Source organism: Melozone crissalis, unplaced genomic scaffold (genome assembly GCF_028551555.1).
Source record: "Melozone crissalis strain CALT ecotype California unplaced genomic scaffold, PUWL_Pcris_2 ptg000004l_1, whole genome shotgun sequence".
NCBI lineage: Eukaryota > Metazoa > Chordata > Aves > Passeriformes > Passerellidae > Melozone > Melozone crissalis.
This window is the reverse complement of record NW_026535782.1, coordinates 44,767,006-44,787,115: the sequence shown is the minus strand read 5'-3', so window position 1 is coordinate 44,787,115 and position 20,110 is coordinate 44,767,006. Positions and strand designations below refer to the sequence as shown.

Sequence of the window (20,110 nt, the reverse complement as noted above, 5' to 3'; positions counted from 1 at the left end):
CGGCCCAGCCGCAACCCCCAGCGCCGCCGCCGCCTCATGGGCGGGACCCGGGCGGCGCGGGCCCGGCGCGGACGGGGGAGGCGGAGGGAGGCGGGGACGGCGCAGGGAGGGGGCCGGGGCCGCTTCCGCCGGCGAGTGCCGGAGCCAGGAAGCGGCGCCGCCGCCCCGGGGCTCGGCCGCTCCCCCCGAAACCCTGCCCGAGGCTTCCCGTGCCGCCTCTTCCCGAAGGGTGCGATGTTTACTCCGGTGTTCCACCCAGTATTCCCACACAATATTCCCGGCTGTCTCACTGCTTTCTCATTACAGCCTCGTATCTGCTGTCATTAGAGGGTTGCGTTTTGTGTCCTCAGCCGTACCATCACCCCGTACGTGCCCAGCTGCCCCTTGGACATCGTCGTTCAGTTACGGTTCATCATACGTGCAATTCCGCCTAAGGTGACATGGCAAAGGAATCTCTTGATGTGTGCAAGAGGTTTTGTAGTTCGCTTTTCGCCTGCGACACGTGGATAGTCATCATGTACGCTGCTCGAATCAATCGCCGCGTTCCTTCAGAGCCAGGGTGAACAGCTGTTTCCTGGAACACTGGAATGGGGTTTGGTAATTTGCTTGTGCCTGACACTTCAGTGATGCCTCATTAAATGAGCCGTCCCTCCGTAGGATGTCTGCACAGGAGGAAATGCAAAGTATTTTTCTGTCTGCTGTCTTTTGATCTAAAGAACCTAAATGTAGGATCTGTAAGGATCATTCTATGATCTAAAGGGCCTAAATGTAGAGGTTGTTTTAGTCCAGTACAAACCTATTGATTCTTCTGGGGGTGGAAACAGACTCTCATTCGGCTTTGTCAGAAAGTCGAATGCCTCATATACACTTCTTTTTCAAGCTCTCTCTGTAGCTGAAGGAGAGAAATAGTTTGCTGCAGAGAGTACTTAATCTCCTCCTGAAGTAGGTGTCTGAGATGTGTGAGCAGAATTCCCTTTGGATCTGCCTTTCTGTGTCTATGGCCTGAAACTAGGACCTGCATAATGGGTTTAGTCTAAATATCTGACATCTAAAGGAGTACATTTAAGCAAAGTAAGTCCAAGTCTCTGTAATTTGTGACCAAAAGAATATCCTACAACCTCTCCTCCACCAAGCCAAATAATCCTTACCTGACCTTGACTGACTATCTGAATTGGCCCACAACCATTATTTCAGCGAGTCAAAAAAGAACTCGCCAAGTCCTCAGGTTGTTATGGAATGCTAATCCTGTGATGGGGGCTTTAGGTCTGTTTCATTTTTGTATGTGTAGTCTAACATGTAGTCTAACATGTCTAATATGTTGGTGCTAATACTTCACATTTTTCTTAGAACCTACAGCGAATGACTACAAGCCCAAGTCTCTCTCTTCATTTTGCATTCCCTAATAGAAGATGACAGAAGACCTTCCATTTTCAGTTTTCATCCTTTAAACTTCATGGTCACACTCAGTACATCTCAGTTCTGTCCTGAAATGCTAGGTTATCCCAAGCCCTCAGCTTGTCTTAATTCCAGTTATGATACTAAAATTCTACAGCAGAAGTGCCCTGGCACTGAAATCTTTGTGCTGTTTCAACTATCTAAGCTGAAAGCAATACTTTGAGCCTATGAGCCAGATTGGATGTAGTCATACATAGATAAGAGTATTTTTTTCCTACTGTCAAGCATGAGTCTTCTGAGATTCCAGCTTTTTTTGTAGTCACTTTACTCCCTTGAACTAGTGATATCTTAACTACCAGTTTAAAGCAGAAGTATCAAAGGAAGCCAGTGATAATATGAAGTGTCACTGAATGAGAAGTTAATCTGTGTCTACAGAGATGTATGCTGCATGCCCAAGGTATTGTGATAAAACACATTTGGGAACTGTTTCTTCTGCAAGGAAAGATATTTTTTTATATACCAAACACTTTTATTATATGTGAAGTGTTTTGATAAGACAACTGCACTATGTCTCCTGAAAGCCTGATTTATTGACACTTATAGCAGTGCTTGCTGTGTGAGGAACAAATTGCTGAGCTATTTTTCAAGACATCTTCAGATCCTCGAGATATACAGAAGGATAAGGGAGACTCTGAAACCACAGGGGAAAGAGATGGCAGTAAACATGCTTCAATCCTTCCCTGCAGTGTGAGCCAAAGTCCCTTCTGGACCGTGCCCATGTCTCCATACAATCAGTTCCCTTCTGCTATTGCAAACCTGACCCTGGGTTCTTTCTTACACCGAGCAGGATAACACTGCAATGAAGATTATGCAAAAAGCCATTTTACCACCAAAAATCCAAATTTCTCATCACCTTTTATTGGCTTGTCAGCACTTTGCAGGCCAGTATGTTGGTGATAGTCACAGTAGGAAGCCTAGGTAGTCTATGAGCAGCTTTCCCTTCTAGGTCTAGGCTTGGAAAGAGATGATCCGTGCTTAAGGATAAAACAGGACAAGACAGACACAAACTGACTCAATCCTGTATTCCTGCAAAGTTATTCTATAATTCTGTGTGAGCAGTTAACAAGAGAATCTGGTTTGGTGTTTTTTTAATTACATATTTTTCTATCTGATAATAAATTGCAGCAGCCTAGACAATGTATGATATGTATAATAGATACTAGAATTTGGCATAATTACAGCACAGTAAAATAAAAGAAATGCACAATATTATGAGAGTTTCAATGTAAGAAATGCACGGTGTTGTGAGAGTTTCTTCTTAAATTCCTGGTGTATTTTCTTCTTCCTTTTTAGTAATGTGTTCCCAGATAAAGCAGCAAGGACATCTTCTGTCGGGAAGTTAGTGGACTTGCACGTGTTCAGCTGACTCTTGTGTTTCTACTATAGTATTTCCACCAATGACTTTCTTTTCATACACAGAGGGACACAGGGTCAAGGAGGAGCTGTTTCTTTGAATAATTCAGAGTAATTCAAACTCACTGTGTAATGTCAGTAGTGTTATTCATGGTTATGGTTCGTGTGGGAGTGGGAATGTGTAGAGGGTTCTCTTGTACAAAAATTACATACTTACAGATATCATGTTAGGATATATGCAATTAAAACCACAACTAAGTTATTTTTGGAAGGAAGATGCCTAAATGTTTTATTTTTAGATATATCAAGAATACTTTCTATTCATTTAGGCTAGGTTATTAGGTGCTTATAATGAAGGATAAGAAAAGGAAGAGAACCTGTTTGAATACCGTAAGTGATGGAGTGTATAAGGAGCCTCCCAACATCCCCATTTAGACTTTGTATTTACAAACAAAACAAAACAACAATGAAGCCAAAACCCAAAAAGCTAAGCAAAAGCTAAGCATACAATATGTGTATAAACATACAATATGTGTATAAACATACAATATGTGTATCTGCCATTGTAGAGCAGTGAACACCTGATTTGTACTGCCTGAAAAGCAAACCAGGCCATCTGCTTTGTATCAGCACAGCAGATCCTGCATTCTGGAGTCAAAGCTTTATCCAGACAAAGGTGTGAAGAGGATTTAATTGGAGAAACAGTGTAAGAAAGAAGATCAAAGGCTCATCTTGAAAGAGGACTATTATTAATGTAGTCTTAACCTACTGTAAAAATGGAAAAGAATTTGTATTAGCCTTTCCCTTTGGTGGTCCAATCCCACTACTTTCACTGTGTCTGCATGTGCAAACATGCTGAGACTTTGTGCAGAAGTCGGCACAGGAACGATGAATTGCTTTCATCCTGCTCACGCTCTCAACAAGGACCTGCAGTGGGATGTGAGATGCATTGGCCTTGCTCTGGCTCTCTGCCCAGGGGCAAATCCCTTTCTGAGCAAGTGACATTAGATTGTCAACAAGATACCATATTCATCAAAAGCCTGTGGCATATTTTCTCATTTCATTTGCACACAAACAAATTCAGACTTCAGAGTCCATTTGATATGAGATCAGCTTCAATAATTCAGGTCAACAATTAAAATTTACCAGTAATTTTTCTTCATGTGTTTCTCTAAAGGATTAGCAACGTGGATTTTTCTGTCAGAAGAGAAGATGTCATTAGCACAGCTGCAATTCTGACTCTCTGGGAAGTGCTGGTGGCCTGCATTTACAGTAAACATAGAAAAGAGGTCTGGTGGCAGGGCACAGTGCATCTGCATGACAGAGCTGAAACGTAACCCTGCCTTTTGTACATGGCCAGGCTGCTGGCAAGGTCATGGAGAGCTGTGAAATGATCTGGGAGCCAAGCCCCCCAAGAGCCATACTTCCATTTCCTTACAGGAATGCTGCCAGAGAGCAGTGTTTTAAACTTAATGATAACACAGATCAAATGGCTTTTGCCTGCTTCAGGTATTTGCTTAGAGGTCAACATCCTCTTTGTTTTGAGAAAACTAGAAGTCCTGGCCTAGCCTAGTGCTACAGTGAAGGAGCTATTTTCCTTTAAGCATTCATTTCTGAAAATATTTCTGGACAATGAAGTTTAGAGTGCAAGTAATATTGAAAAGTCTATCCTGATCAGCTGTTTCCAAAAATTTTTTAAAAGGCAGAAGGACTCTCACTTATTTGATCTGCAATGAGCTGTACATACCATGGGGCATTCCCTAGTAATTTTTGCTCAGGCTTTTGAGCCATTTTGGTGCTGACTCTACCCCTGACATAAACCAGAGTCCAGGACTGTTCTCACTCATGTCTGTCTGGAGTGGTCTGCCTGTATGTTCATCTTACTTTGAAGATTACCACTGTTTTTTTGAAGCTGCAGAATAGGCCAGCAGAGACACAAAGGCTGACTCAAAAATGCATGCTACTCACATCCTTGCTTCTAGTTTCTAACTCAGCAGAGGCATAGATGTATTTCTCAGAGTGGAGAATGTTGTTTCAGTTACTGACACTTCTGAGGCAGTTTTGCATGAAACACTAAACAGGGCAGAAACTTTCACTTTGAGCAAAAACCCAATTTTAATAGAGCCTACTCACCTGTACCTTTTCATGTCTGTCCCTTCCCACAGCTCTCCCAGACCAAACATGCAATTCCCCAAACTGATGATGGCCAAAAAAGGAGATTCAGTTAATGTGAAAATGTGTTTTCAACCAAAAAAACCCTGTAACAACAGAGCTCTTGAACAGCAACAAGGGAAAAGTCAAAGACTGTCAAGTTGCTGCAGAGGAAGATCCTAACACAGCAGGGTATCTCAGAGGAAAGACACAGACAAGGGCATTAGGATTTTATACTGCCAAAAGTCCTTGTAGTTTGTCCACCTCTTTGATTTGGCAAGCTGCAGGCAAACTGGAGGACACAGCGCAGAGCTGGCAGGGTCAAGAGGGACTTCCAGCTCTCCCATTAAAGCAGCGTGTAGGGTCCATCAGGTAAGCCAGTCCTTGTAAACATCTGGTAATAGCTACACATGGGGCTATCAGGGCATCACCTTTGTGTTTGTTTATCTGAGGCAAGTTCTCTTAGGGATGACCAGAACATTCCTACAATGAGCAGAAACACACAAAACCTTGAAAACTGTTTGAAAATGCCAAAACTCTCATGTTCAATTTGTGAAACGCACTTCTTGGAAAAACCTCTCTTAGGGCAAAGAAGGCAGTTTTCCTTTTATGCTTGCACGTAGTACACTCTTTATCTGACAAGACTTGCAACCACAAGAGAGCACTCTTTCCTTTGAAGATGTCTCAGCTTTCCCAGAAAGCTTCAGATATGCCATATAAGTTTTGCAAACTGCTTGTGAGCTGGTTCAGTTAAACCAGAGCAGCCGAAACAACAAAGCTTGCAGTTGTCTTTTGGATTTCATTGTGAAAAGCCTTTGGGTAGTTTTTAGATGACAGAAGATCCTTGGTTCCTGAAAGTGAGGAATTCTGCCAAAACTTTGAAGATCTCTATAAACTTTGCAAATTACCCATCTTTTGGAGACAATTATATCAAACAATATCATGGATTACAATACATGAGAAGTGTTTAGAGCCTGGAAGATTATTTATGTTTGGCATTAACTCTTATGGTCATAATTTCAAGTGGAGAGAAAAGGAATACACAGGAACCCTCTTATTATCTTTTGAAATATGAAGATCACAGGAAAAGAAGGGTTTAAACTGGGGAGTGATGGTCCTCAAAACCTGTCTGTACATTAATTGGCATCCTACCCCTATAAAAACAACAAGGCTTTCCAGGCACAGTGTGGACCTCGTGTTGTTAGCCTTGCTTTGAGATCTGAGTTTTTATACACCACAGGAGGAAACTGCAGCCTGTGGGGCAGGGTACCTATACAAATGTTGGATTGATACACTGGGAGCCAAATTCAGGAATTAACACTCCACGGGTGAGGAAAAAAAGAAGCATGGACAGCACTAAAGACGATGATAGACTACCGAAGAGGATTGCATTTCCAGGATCTGTGTCCCTGGCTAACAGCCACGTGCACGCCCATGGGGTACCCCTGAGAAAGCCCTTTGGGGTTCCCTTCCACCTGGACCCATCTTACTGGGAGCAAGCCTACAGTGGGCACACAGGCCGCATCTCCTACCTCCCATTTCCTGGCTGCATGGGCATCTATGACTATTCCTTCGAGCCTGCCTTCATTCGCAAGAGGAACGAGAGGGAGAGGCAGCGGGTGCGCTGCGTCAATGAGGGCTACACGCGCCTCAGGGAGCACCTGCCCAAGGAATTGGCCGACAAGCGCCTCAGCAAAGTGGAGACCCTGAGAGCTGCCATAAGCTACATCAAACACCTGCAGAGCTTGCTGGACTGCCATCCCTTAGGCTCTTCCAGTAAGGAAACGCTCTCTGCCAAGGAGAGCCTGGGAACTCCCAGTCCGGCTTCCCCGCGGGAGTGCAACAGCGATGGAGAGTCCAAAACTTCTCCAGCGTCATCCCCCTACAGTGAGTTTGAGGAGATGGGCAGCTAGGTCTCCTCTCTGGACACAGAAAGCTTCAAGACTGGCTGAAAAGCAATTTCAAACCCTGGGGAATTTTCTACAGGTGAAAATTAATATCAGGGAAAGGAAAAACAGATAGGGGGAAGGCAAGAAAAAAAAGGTATTTTTAATCTGTCAAAGGACTTTAAATGTTTGCTGTATAAAACTTAAACGTGATTTGTGAACAAACAGATATCTCGCAAGTTGCTTCAGCTGTGTTACTAAGCTTCCTTTGGACTGATAAATTGGAGCAACATTTACATTCTACTTTTCATTCAGCTTTTAGTATGTGCTATTTTCTTTTGCCTTTCACTTGAGAGAGTAAAACCAGATAAATCAATTTCGGGGAATTCCCCATCACTTTCTCCTGCTTTGTCCAGTGAATTTTACTGTCTGTTTTTCCTGACTGCTAACCTGAGATGCACTGCACTGCAAACACTTGGACTGGGGGAGGTAAGATTTAGATATATATCTTTCCCTGAATATTTAAGAAAACTCACAGAAATACTTCTACTTATGAAACAACAAATTTTCAACTAAAAACAAGGCTATATTTTGAAACTTATTTCTTTTAAAGCATCTTCTAAAGTGAAAGAAACAGCTCATACACTGGACTCTGGCTATTTGGTGATTATTCTAAGGATAATTTTCAGGAAAATAAAACTGGACATTCATTCCAGTTAATGCTAGGAAGAGGGATACAGAGTTTTGTAGAACTGCATCTTCAGAAGCAAAGCTTCACTCAATATACTGAAAAAATGAAAGCCTTTTCCCTACTTTTCTGAAATCTGAGTTCATGGACAAAATAGTCTTGATTATGTCTTTGGCAGGTCAGAAATGATATGCTTAGAAACAGAACCTGTAACGTTTAGACACTGCTGTGTACAAAAAGGGAAATGTTGAACATATGGGCATGAAAATGTAGGCATTTCTCCTTTTGTTTAGAATATTGTCTTACTTTTTCAAAGGACACTGCTTTTAAAATTAATATCTCAAAATCTATGGAATACCTTTAATTTGGATTGCATCTACTTAAAATGACAATTTCTCTCCAATTTGTTTTCAAACCTGCTTTTCTCCAAGGCTTAAATCCCATTCTGAATATGGGGTAAACCTTTTACCCATCCACTTTCAACACACCTTTCAAATTTTGCTTTTTTGGCCTTGTGTTGATGAAATGGTTTTGTATCTTTTTGTCTTTCCTTCGTGTCATTCTGACTGAACACCTGAATTTTATACTCATGTATAAAGAAGAAATACTGATCAAATACCTCAAAATGTGTCCATAAATTTCCTTTAAATAAAAAATGTAATTAATCCTGGCTGTGTCTTTTTTCTCTTTTCACAAACAGGACAGCTCTGGTTGCAGGAGTAGAGAAGTAATAACTTCTCAGGAAAAAATGGAGAAAATGAAAAGGGATTAAATATTAACTTCCACCTATAAAAATAAACTTTTCATCTCGATTTTAAAATTTAGCTAAGGAGCAGGTTTGTGTTTTGGCCATCTAATAAAAATTATTTGGTGTAAAAATATTTGGCTGCTTTCTAGAAGACTATTCTTAACATTTGTACACTTTAAGCTCCTGTGTCCATGGGAGTCACAGGTGTTATGCTTACTCTTTACACGGGAGCCCGCTCCATTTTATAATGATCATTTTGTTTCTCCAAGGGCTGTTACTTTTGCAGAGGCTGTTTACCAGACTCAAAAATTGAGATTTAGTTACCTGGACAGTTCAGATCCAGAGCCAATGCACTAATTTCCAGCTATGCAGTGTTTGTATTTCTTACCCAAGAAAGAAGAGGACAGCAAGGTAGGGGTACAAATGTCTGATTGGGTTCCACTGTTCCTTGGCTTTTCTTCTTTCCTTTGTGTTTCTCTGGCAAGAAATTCACCCTGTCTCTCTCTTTGACTCAGTTTTGAGATTTCTGGAAATGTGGCATTGCTGCTGGTAATTCTGTAAGCCTGAACTGCATTTCTCCCTCAAAGCAGAGATTAGATCTTGGTTATCTATAAAAAACACACGCCCCCTCAGAGTGCCAGAGGCAAATTCTGTGAAACTTCTTTGGAAAGCACTCTGAAGATAAAAAGCATCTTCAGATATAATGACAATAAATGATATAATGACAATAAATCAAACCAAACCATTAAAAATAAAAATTGCCAGAGTGACCATTACTTCCTGGGCAGGACACATCAAATAAGGCCACAGATGAATTTTTAGGTCAGATTGCTATCACAGTGGTCTGACCCTGACTGATAAATATCCAGGAGCATCAGTCCTCTGATTCCCAAACCTCAGAGATGGTGCACTGTGCCACCTTCTCGGGAGCATTTGGCTGGAGAAGGGGACTAAGGAGTGACTCTGCCCCTTTTCATCTCTCAGGTGGAATGTTCCTCAGTGTGGGGTGGAAGTTATCCCACCCTGGGCCTGTGCTTGGCCATCACTGCTTTAGGCTGTCTAGCTACTTTTTTTTTTACTATATATCTTTAACAGTTCTGGAGATGTCCTTAAAATATCTCCCAATCCAACCTCAATGCTGAAGATGCAAAAAACCAGAATGCCACATGTATTTTAATTTACTTTTATAAAATAAAATTAATTTCTGGATGAAAAAGAAATTCTTTCTGTAGGAAAAATCTGTCACAGGTTGAACCCCTCTCTTGAGGAAAGTTGTATGATTTTATTTTTCCCAGTTCCTGTTGTTACTCAAACCTCTTGCACAATTTTAGCACAAGCAAATAAAAAACAAGATTTCCTAAATATTGGTGCTTTTGTCCAGGCATCAGCAAAGGTTTAAAGTGAATGCCACATTTCAAAATGCCACATTTCCCAGCTTTATTAAGCTGTTTCTGTCTAGACAAAGGGTTTTTCAAAGCTCCTAAAGTGTATCATTATCAGACTTTAAAGCAGAGAATGATCCAACTTGTCATCATGAAAATTAAAGCTTTAATAAAAATGGTTACCAGAAGAATTCTCTCCACGTGAGACAATTACTATTTACAAGAAAGGTGAATGCTGCTGTGTGTAGGCAACCATGCTACAGTTTTATCCAACCCTTGCACACCAAAAGCAGCCACTTTAATCTTTCTATCAAATCTGGAAAAAACAGACATCTGAAGTCTTCTCTCTGCTGCCATTAAATTACAAATCCATTTGCTTCTTGATATTATCAGCATTTTAAAGATGTGTTATCCTGGCCATGGCATTGCTTTTAACCCTCTAAGAAGGGCCAGAAGGCCCTATAGAAAAGTCATGTTCAGACAGTAAAGCAATCAGGGCCAATTAATCTTACTGGAACAAATGAGCAGGCAATGTCCACACACACACACACAAAGAGTATCTTTGAAAACATTTGTCTCCAGCATACTTAGGCAGGAGGCAAAACAAGATCCAAAATATTTTGAAGACAGACTCTGAAGAGGTACCAACAGGAGAGCCCTGCTGAGGTAAGTGCAAGTAAGCTGAGGTAAGTGCAATAGCTGAGTAAGGTAAACCTCTCCAAAATACTGAGTAAGGTAAACCTCTCCAAATACAACTCCAGCAGGTGCTTCTCCCTAGTAACCCCCATTCTCCATCGCCTGAAGGTGTGCTTGTAAGTAGAAATCCACTGTGAATTCTCACTCATGTATTTCCCACATGATCCTTACACAATTCTTTTCTACCTTATTGTGACTATATCCACTAACAGAGCAGTGGAAAAGTTCTTCAAGTTGCCTTTGCTGAGAGAACAAGTTAGAGCAGTGAAGACACCCTTGAAAATTTTGGAGACCCCCTCAGCTCACTTCTTATATGGATGGAGATAGAGGTGTCAAAGATAAGAAATTCCTACATGGTCCATGAGCACTGGTGGCACCAGAGCAGAAAAAAGTGCCAATGTAGAGTCCTTAAAGAGGGGAAAGCAAATACTGCCCCGCGTGATGGTCAGCCAGCCCATGGGCACCAGCCTGCTGTGAGCAGGCACATGTGCTTTGTGTCACCTCTTGCCTGTTCTGCTGGAGCTAGCTAGAAAAAAAAAAGTATTTTGAAGGGGTTTTTTGGGGAGGGGAAAGCTACACGAATGGTCTGTGGGAGGCTGAAATGTTGAAAATGTGGGGAAGGTAGTGGGCAGTGATGCCTTGGAGCTCATATAGCACAAAGCCAAGCCAAGCTGCATTCACTGTGCTGCTCACAAAGCAGCTTGCTTGTCCCCATTATTTTGTTTTGATGTGGTGTGGTTCTGGGCAAACAGCAGATTTTTGTGTTCCAGGGCTATAAGATGTCAGCACTGAATCCTAACCAATCTCTTCCATCTGCACTGAGATCACAAAGAGAACAAGTAGTTACAAATAAACAGAATTTTCACATCTTTTCATATAAGTACTGCAGCATTTTGCTATGTGAGGCTGCTCTCTTGATGTAGCTTTTTAAATGCAAAAAGCACTGAAGAAGTTCCAGGCTCAGTTGCACACAGCTTATCCCAAGGGATCACTCATGCAGAGGTGATGTGTGCATCCCCACACCCAGAGGCATGAAAGCACATCAGGGCTTCACCAGAGAAACTGATAATAATAAACTGTAATGTGGAAATTAAATAAGCCAGAGGTACAAATGCAGGAGTGTGTGTTGTGGTGTTTTTGCATGGGAAGATGAGTAAGTGTGGAAGAGGGGAGGGGGACAATAAAATGGTTTTGGGGTGCAGCACACTGATTGATACCATATCAGCTGCATGGCTGAAACAAGGGAAATGGGAACAAGTCAGACATGACATCTTTGGGGAGGATTAGTTCTGGGGAGAAAAATCCACCCACTCCCCCTGCCCCAACTTAATATATTTTCCTGCACCTCAGACACACCACCACATTTATTTGCCTATCATCACTTCTTGTCCATCATTGCAAAATACCTCCTAGTGTATTGTTTATCAAAGTGCTGAGCAGATGTGAGCAGGCTGTGCTCTATGTGGGGAGTGAGGGAAGATTACAGTGCTCAGCCCACCTGCTATCAGGAGCCAAGTGGCAAACTCAGATTACTTGAGCCCTGGGCTTTGCCTCTGTTTCAACAAAAGCGTGGCCCACCTCTTGCCTCTGTGCTGGGGACACCAGTAGATCCTGCCCCACTGGAAAACATCACCAGACTGGCCCTGTAATGCTTTACCAGGAGCTGTTTGCATGGGTTTCTTGTTCCCTGTGTGAGTGGAAGCACCCAGGGCTCCTGTGCTTGTAGGTAAACCTGCCCTTGCGAGTTACCCAGCTCTGGTATTGCAGAGCTGGCAGCTATTCTATTCTATTCTATTCTATTCTATTCTATTCTATTCTATTCTATTCTATTCTATCCTATCCTATCCTATCCTATCCTATCCTATCCTATCCCCTTATATTACAGTTACAGTGAGGGTGGCAGGGACAAATCTCTCTACCAGACTGTCATGACAACAATGCCGCTGGCATCCTCCTTGCCATGAGTGTTCCACTGCTGACCAATGCAGACCACTGCTGGAGCCAGGCAAAAAGCCATGAAAAGCCCTGCCCTGTTCCCCTGTTTCCTCCCTCAGCCCCCAGCCCGGCAGTTTGCCCCCAACACACCTGGGTGATGCTGCAGCCCTGGTTCACGGGGGCAATGCCTCATTGCAGGCAGTGGTGCAGATCCTGAGGGCCCTGTTAGGACAGATTAAAGCTGTCAGCATGACAAGCAGTACAAATGCAAGGAATTTGTCTCTGTTTATGCAGTGTGCTCCATAGCTTTGCATTTTGCAGCACCATGAAAGCTTTAAAATTTCCATTTACATTAACAAGCCCATAAAGCATAAGGTTATTAAGTGGTGTTTATATTATCCTGAGAAGTTCATTCAGTTACCAGCTGGTTCAATTTTTACTAAAAGCAAGTTTCATGAGGGTGCTGAGCTGGAGCTGCATGTGTTGGGGGAGCTTGCTTTGAAAAGACAGAACAGCAGCAATGCCACCACCATGAAACAGCTGAATTGCTCTGTGCTACAAGTGGTCAGTGCCTTCAGAGGTGAATGAAATTAGCTGGCTCTGTCATTGAAAAACATGTTGCATTTAAACGTTTTTAAATTTACTTCTGACAAAACTCTTTGAGCACTGGTTGGTTTCTGCAAACTTTACTGGAATTTCACTGCCTTAAGGAGCACTTTTACAGTCTCAGGATTATTTTTTCCTAAGAACAAAGTCTAGTGGGGTCTCTGGCCAGACTTTCAATGGCTGAAGCAGGGGGTAAGAAGAGCACCCCTGAGAAAGCCACTGGCGAGTTTCCCACGTGGTTCTTGATTGCAAGAGATAAAGAGTGTAGCACTGAAGCCTGGCATGCAGGTGTAGGCACGGATCCGTGTGGGGCAAACACCACAGAGCACCTGGGAGAGCAGGCACCAGGGGCTGGAGCGTGGGCAGGAGTCAGCTGGTACAACCTGGGGCTCAGCTGTGACAAGGGCAGCAGCAACCCCTGCCCAGCAATCATCAGGAGGTGTGTTTTACTTTATACCTGAAGTTTTACAGATAAGAAAAATATTATTCTGCCAATCTGTAAATGAGGCTATTTTCAGTTTGGAAGAATATAATGGGAAACAATGTAAAAAATATATTTGTATTGAGTCATGCCCACAAAACAGAGGCAATTTTTGGGTTTATTTTTGTTTTCTGCAAGCATTCCCTTCTTTCAGCTAGCCCTAACTTTTAACACTGAGAACAAAGTTCCCAAGTGTATGCTCAAATATTGACAGCAACTTCACTGCAACAATTAGGAAAGTGACTTAGCAGATCTGAAGGCTTAAGGCTTCCACACCATGAAATGTGTGAATGGGAAATTCATTAGACTTACTTAAAATTTACTTGGAAAGGTTTAAGAAAAGGCAGTTTGTAGGGCAGAGTAAAAAAAGTTCAAAAGGTTTGAAGAGCTGTTGAGATTTCTGGAAGATCACGTGCTAATTTTTAATGAGACTCATTGGGATGGAGCTCTTTGGAAAATAGGTTTTATAGTGAAATTTCCAGTGCCTCTTCATTTCAGCCACGGTTTAGATAAAAATATTACAACACAAATGTTCCAAAGGAAAAGTGTGTATAAACCAGACTGCCAGATAGAACTAGGAGTATATTCCACCTGGTTCATTATGGATGTAAGACAACACTTCCATGCTTAAATTATATCCCTCTTTCCTGATTTTTTTTTTCCTAAATTCAGTGGGACAAACTTACCTCCTCATGAAAGATCTGGCAGCTCCCTCGGTGTCCTGAACCCTATCCAACTGATAATTAGACGTGTTTGAAATGGGGGAGCTGAGAAGTAGCCTCCAGCCACTCAACAAAGGCTCCTCCAGTGCTCGGAGCAGGCGGTGCCGACACTTGCCTTCTCCTCGTCTGCCGCCTGCTGAAACACATTTGCAGGGTCTCCTGAAGCCTCTAAGGCTTTTCCAGAGATCTGGTGGAACCAGACCTGGTATCTCATGGAGTATCATCACATGCAGAGACAAAGAAACATCCCCACAGGCATAGTTAATGCAGTCAAACCTTAATGGCTTTTTTTTCCTTCCCCCTCCAGTTGCAAATGTATAATTAATCTCAGTTCAAATTTACATGTTTGATCTATTTCCTTTAGGCTTCAGATGTCTTTGAAGGAAGGGGAAAAGCCTGTGATTTGATCTGAGGTGCCTGGGATAGGCTCTGTGTTTACATGGACAGACCTGCATGCCCAGAGCTGGTCAGGCATGGAGAGCTCCCAGCCTGCAGCCCTGGGGTAGCGGGGCAGTAGCTGAGGTGCTTCCAAGCTGGGCTGCAGGAGCCTCTTCACCCCAAAACAACATTTCCCATGAACAGGGCTCCCATGAGCAGTGAGGACACCCACAGCCAGGAGACAGGAACCTCCTGTGGACAAGAGCCAGAGCAGGGGCCGCCCCTCCCCTGAACAGACCCTCTGAGCCCCCGCTCCCACAGCGCAACAGAAATGAAAGGGGTAGGGATGAAGGATGTTTCCACTTCAAACAGGGAAATTTCCATTTGAAGTGCTGTCTTGAGTCAAATCCTCCCCAGCAGCACTTTGTTCCCCTCACTCGTGTGTATCAATTTCTTCTGACAACAGTTTCATGGCTTCGGGATAAAAAAGCCCAACTCCACTGAATTCTGTTTTACACCTACAGACAGACCATGGAGATTAAAATTCTTTGGCTGAGTCACCAAAGATGGGAGGGGGGGAGATGGGTCCACCAGGCACTGTGAAAGGTGGGTTGAACACAAACCACAGTGAACCCAGCCTTTCATCCCTGGTGGTGCCATGGAGCCTGGGGAGGGTGGTAGATGCAGGTGGCAAAGGCAGAGCTGAGGGGACACTGGCATGAGAGGCCCTGCAGGCTGGGCAAATGGACTCTGGCACTGACTCAGGGCTCTTCACTTCTTATGGCACAACACTAAGGGCTAGTTCCCATGGTAAACATGGCTAGCTGAAGAACAGAACAATTTCTGGTTGATCCATAAGGGTTTTGTTTGAAACCAAAGGTGAAGGCCTTTTAATTGTTTTCTTCCCTGACATGCAGCATTTTAATGTGATCTTTAGATTTTCAAGGTTTTTCAGGTAGGACTGTGAAGTGTGAAGTAAAGGAAAATGAAATCCCATGTGCTGACACCCATTGCTGAATGTTTCCTGGCTGAAAGCATCCACCTAACACAGCCCCTTTCCCTAGTCCACCCTGAGAGAGCAACCTGATGCTCTCTCAGCTTCTGCTCCTTAGCACACAAAGATGGCACATTGAGCATTTCACATGGGCACAGAGGAATTTAGGCACTCACTAACACTGAACTCCAGGAGAGAGTCTGGCTGAGTGGCTCTGTGTTCTAGCCAGAAGACAAGGAAAAAGTTATTCTAAATTTTGCTGTGACTACTTGAAACTCACAACAGCTTACAGTCTCTCCTACTTGCAGTTTGGATTGTGAGAGGAATGAGCCCATCCCTCCAGCTGCACTGAAGCCTCAGGAGAAGCCAGCACACACAGCATGGGACAGCTGAGGCCACGCTTCACAGAGAGGTACCACTGTCATCAGCAGCACTCATAGGTGCAAAAGGATCTGGTCCCTGAATCACAGACTCGTATTTAAATAGGAAAGACAAATAAAAAGTGAGATTAAAGGAAGTAATTTTTATTCCCATTTGCAAATAGAGTACCAAGACATGGGAAGATGGAGTGACTTGGTACAGGCTGGAAAATCCATGGTGGACTTGAATGTCTGAGCCTTAAGCTGAACTTTTCTTTCCAGGACCAGTCTGTGATGGAGGATTCACTTTCTGCCAGAGAAGCAGGGGGAAAGGAGACAGCAATGGTGCTTTTGGCTGCTATTGATAATCATCAAATTGTTGGAATTTCTGCCTGAGAGACAAGGAAAGGAATATTGGCACAAGCAGGGCTTTGTGTTTGTCTATCAAGATAAAACTTCTGCTCATCCACTGGCCATTAATAGAAGAGCTCATGGGGTCTGGCAGAAGAGCAGCCAGCAGGCTGCACATCTCCTGGCCTTCCTAATGAGACTTGTGAAGGCCGGCTCTCCCCACAGCCCTGGACTGAGGATAGGACAGGAGCTTAGCTGCTGGCACACCGCGCCTGCAAGCAGGGCTCTCCCTCCCTGCTCGCTGGCAGCTGCCCTGGGGCACTGCAGTCCCCCTGAGATCCCTTCCCTGGGGAGAGATGCTGTGCCATGGAGGGCCCACTGGGGCTGCTGGGGTAGGAGGGCACCCAGCAGTGCCTGCACCCACAGGCACCCTCCTGCCAGCACAGCCCCACGTCTCAGGCTGGGCAAAGGCTCCCGGATGGAGTTTTCTCCTCCTCTGCAGGGCTCAGTTCTTTCACCATGAAAGGGCTCCAGCCCTGCAGACATGCACAGCTTGTGTCAGAAGATGGACAAAGACCTTTCTGGGTAGATTCAAAATATACAGATACTCAAAATACTCAAAATGGAGAGAAAGGGCTTGCCATGGCTCTTTGTCTATCTGCCTCACAAAAACACTCCAATGAAAGGCGGAGAAAATCCCTTTAGCAACAGCTACAGTATAAATACCTTTGAGGGAAAGAATAATTTACAATGATACCTTTTCAGTCCTCATCCAAGAATTGGTTAAACATTTGGCAGGGAAACAGTAGAGGAACTCATCAGCCTACCTATGGTTTTAAAGGTTGATAACTTGTCTGTGAATGACACAAATTTAAAGCACCACAATAACAAGCGTTAGTCAAAAATAAAACAACCAGGTTTTTTGTTTGTTTGGTTTTAAGATTAAAAGCACAAACAGGTTACAATTCTTAAGAGCTGAGAGCTGGGTAACCAGGTGGTTTCTTGGAATAGGCTCCAATATACAAGGCTGACTCAAACACCTCAGCATGTGAGGGCAGCCTAGCCCCTGCGTGTCTTTTGCTAACCTAGTAAATGTTAAATTAAGTGCTGGCAGATGATTCAACTTCCCTTTCCTGGTCATAATCTCTGCAATTAAGACTAGTGATTATTTTGGTTTCTGAATTTATATATACAACACGACCCAAAGCAGTCTTATGGGGTTTGGGAACAAGGGTGCACCAAGATGGGGATGTGCTGAGCACTATGACAGCCAGCAGCAGCTCCTCAGGCAGGGGATGGTTGGCTGCCTGAGGAGACCAAGCTGCACATCTGCCATGGGAGACAGAGGGATTTCTGTGCCCTCTGCTCTCCCACCTCACGCATTGCTCAGCATGACCCCCACCCTCCTGCTACATATTGCAAACAAAAACCCCACCAGAAACCACATAATTATTGGTGTTTGTGAGTGCCAGGAAGTTACCTTCTTCTTCCTCCCATGGTGCAGAGGACAAAGCACCTGTACCCAGTATCTCCCTGTCTGGGGACTGCAGAGCTCATGCTTTTCCACCGTACACCTCCCACTGCCACCTTTCCAGTCAGAAAAACAAATCTAAAACAAATCTGTGGCGATCAAAACCATTTGGGCTAGGATAGGGCTCAGGAGAGCAAAGCGAATGTCAGGTACAGCAGGGCTGGCTGCTGCACTGAAGCTTTCCTGCAAGCAGGGAGCGTGCTGGCCCACGCTGCAGGAGGGACATGGCTCTGTCTCATCGCTCTGGGGCGGTGCAGGGAGAAGAGGCCAGTTAAGTGTGTTTATGTTTGAGAAGAACAAAGGAGAGTGGAGGAGAGTGGGGGTGCCTGTGCCAGAGATGTGTCAGAGATCACTTGCTCATCCTGGGCCAGAGCACCAGCCTGGGACCACCAGCGTAGGAGGAAGTGGTGTGTGCAGAGCTGCATTTCCAGCAGGCAAAGGCAGAGCAGAGGGAAGAGAAATCCCAGAAGACTTAGGATGGTGACAAATGTGACACCAGGTGATAAACATCAGACACCAGGCTCCCAACCCGTGAGGTGTGCAGTATGGTGCAAATACACCCCAGCAGCTTACCTGGCTGGGCTCAGGTTTCCCTTGGGAGGCTGAATTAAGGAAGTTAGGCACCTGGGGACCACAAAGTGTGACCAAGTCAAGGGAGGCCGTCAGCTGCACCCCACCAGTGAGTGCTGCCCCTTCCAGCTGGACCTGCACCCCACAAACAGCACCCCCAGCTTGGGGTGCAATCCCAGGCCTTTCTGAGAGTCACCCAAGACAGTGCAGACACTCTGTGCAAGCCAACAAACCTTCTGCTGCAGACCACAGATGAGTGAATGAGCTGAACTTAGGCAGGGAACAGCTGAGTGCCTGTGCAGCAGAAGTGTGCAGCAGTTCCAAGGGTAGATGTAGACCAGATCTCCTAACTGTGGTATCCCAGGGAAAAAAGGGCCTAGCACTCATTCACCAAGGCTTTTTCAGTCTCTTGGGGAGGAAAGAGCATCATCAACAGGAATTTCAGAGTTCTTAGTAATCCTCCATGGAAGCAGAGATAGTTCAATAATCACACTGGTTCTTTGGTGTTGCCAAAATGCTCCTGCAGATCCACCTGTATTTCAGCACATGAAATTTAATACTGCATGCCTTCTCTACCTAACACCTCTTGTAATTTATTTTTTAAAATGCAGAATAAAAAAAATTTAGGGGACAACCCTATTTGCAGAAAAAAGACAGACTTGAACTGGAAAAAAAATCCTGGTTCAAACAAAGAACTGGGAGACATATTACATTTTTCCTTTCTTTTTTAGGTGGTAAGGAAACCAGCACTCGACTTCATACAGCAAAATATATAACCAAAACTAACACCAGCTTTGTAACAGGAAACCAGGATTGACAGCTCTTCTTGCAGTCTTGACTGTTAATGCATAAACACTGATGATCAGAGGTCATAAGGCATACATCCCATGCATATGACAGCACCTCCATGGTACTTAGGATTTCTGCTTGTAAAAAACTTAAATTTGTCCCTTAATGGTAACGGTAAGTAGAAGTTGGAAGGAGAACTGTATTTGTGAAATGCTCATTTTTAAATGTGAATTTTTTTAAATGTGAATTTTTTCCCCTCACATTCCTCATCAAAGAACCTGAAGTATTTATAGACAGAAACTTGTGCAAGGAACATAGACTTTTGCAGACGATTTGAGACCAATTTTTATTTCAGTCACTGGAGGCTAATTCACATTTCTAGGTGAAATGATTTTTGTTTTAAACTCAGCAAGTATGTCCCAGACCTCTGAAATGTCAATCTGAAGTGTTCCACTGAAGAAAGGAGGGGAAAACAAGAAACTCTAAGTTCAAACCCATAAGAACTCATAGCAGTGTCTATAAGTACATGTGCTGCTTCTGAACCTGCACAAACAGTATTTGAACCTAAAAAACCCCTTAAGAACAAAGTGATTACAACAGTGAAATGCCGTTATGCCTTCTAAGATCCTGCACTTAAAGGGATGTTTCATCAAAAGGCACTGCAGTCCATCAATCATCACCTGCTCCCCTTACACGAGTCCTTGGCAGGCTCCCCTCTTGCTTTGGGCTGTCGTTTCCCTGCAGCCGCCCTCTTGTGCCGGCATCCAGCCTTGCAGGCAGCCGCCATCCCTGGCCGGGAGGTGGGCTCGGCAGGACAGGTAACAGCCAACACACTCCCGTCAAAACCGAGCTGGGAAAGCAGCACTGCACTGCCCTTCCTTGTATCCTGCAAAAATCCTGCCATCTGCCCATTCTCTGCAAGATCCATCACCTGAGGTCACAAAAGGCAGCGCGTTTCAAGCTCATATGTGGCTAAAATGTCTGTTGGCTGCTTTCAAGTACACAGAATAAACATGACACAGACACACTGCCACA

At 44.0% G+C, this 20,110-nt stretch overlaps 1 protein-coding gene across 1 annotated transcript; it reads left to right on the top strand.

The window, feature by feature from the left end:
* The first annotated feature begins 6,305 nt into the window (after nt 1–6,305).
* ASCL4 (achaete-scute family bHLH transcription factor 4) lies at nt 6,306–6,872 on the top strand. Its single transcript, XM_054280262.1, has one exon. It carries the CDS (start codon nt 6,306–6,308, stop codon nt 6,870–6,872), a length of 567 nt encoding a protein of 188 aa, XP_054136237.1.
* Nucleotides 6,873–20,110: the final 13,238 nt, after the last annotated feature.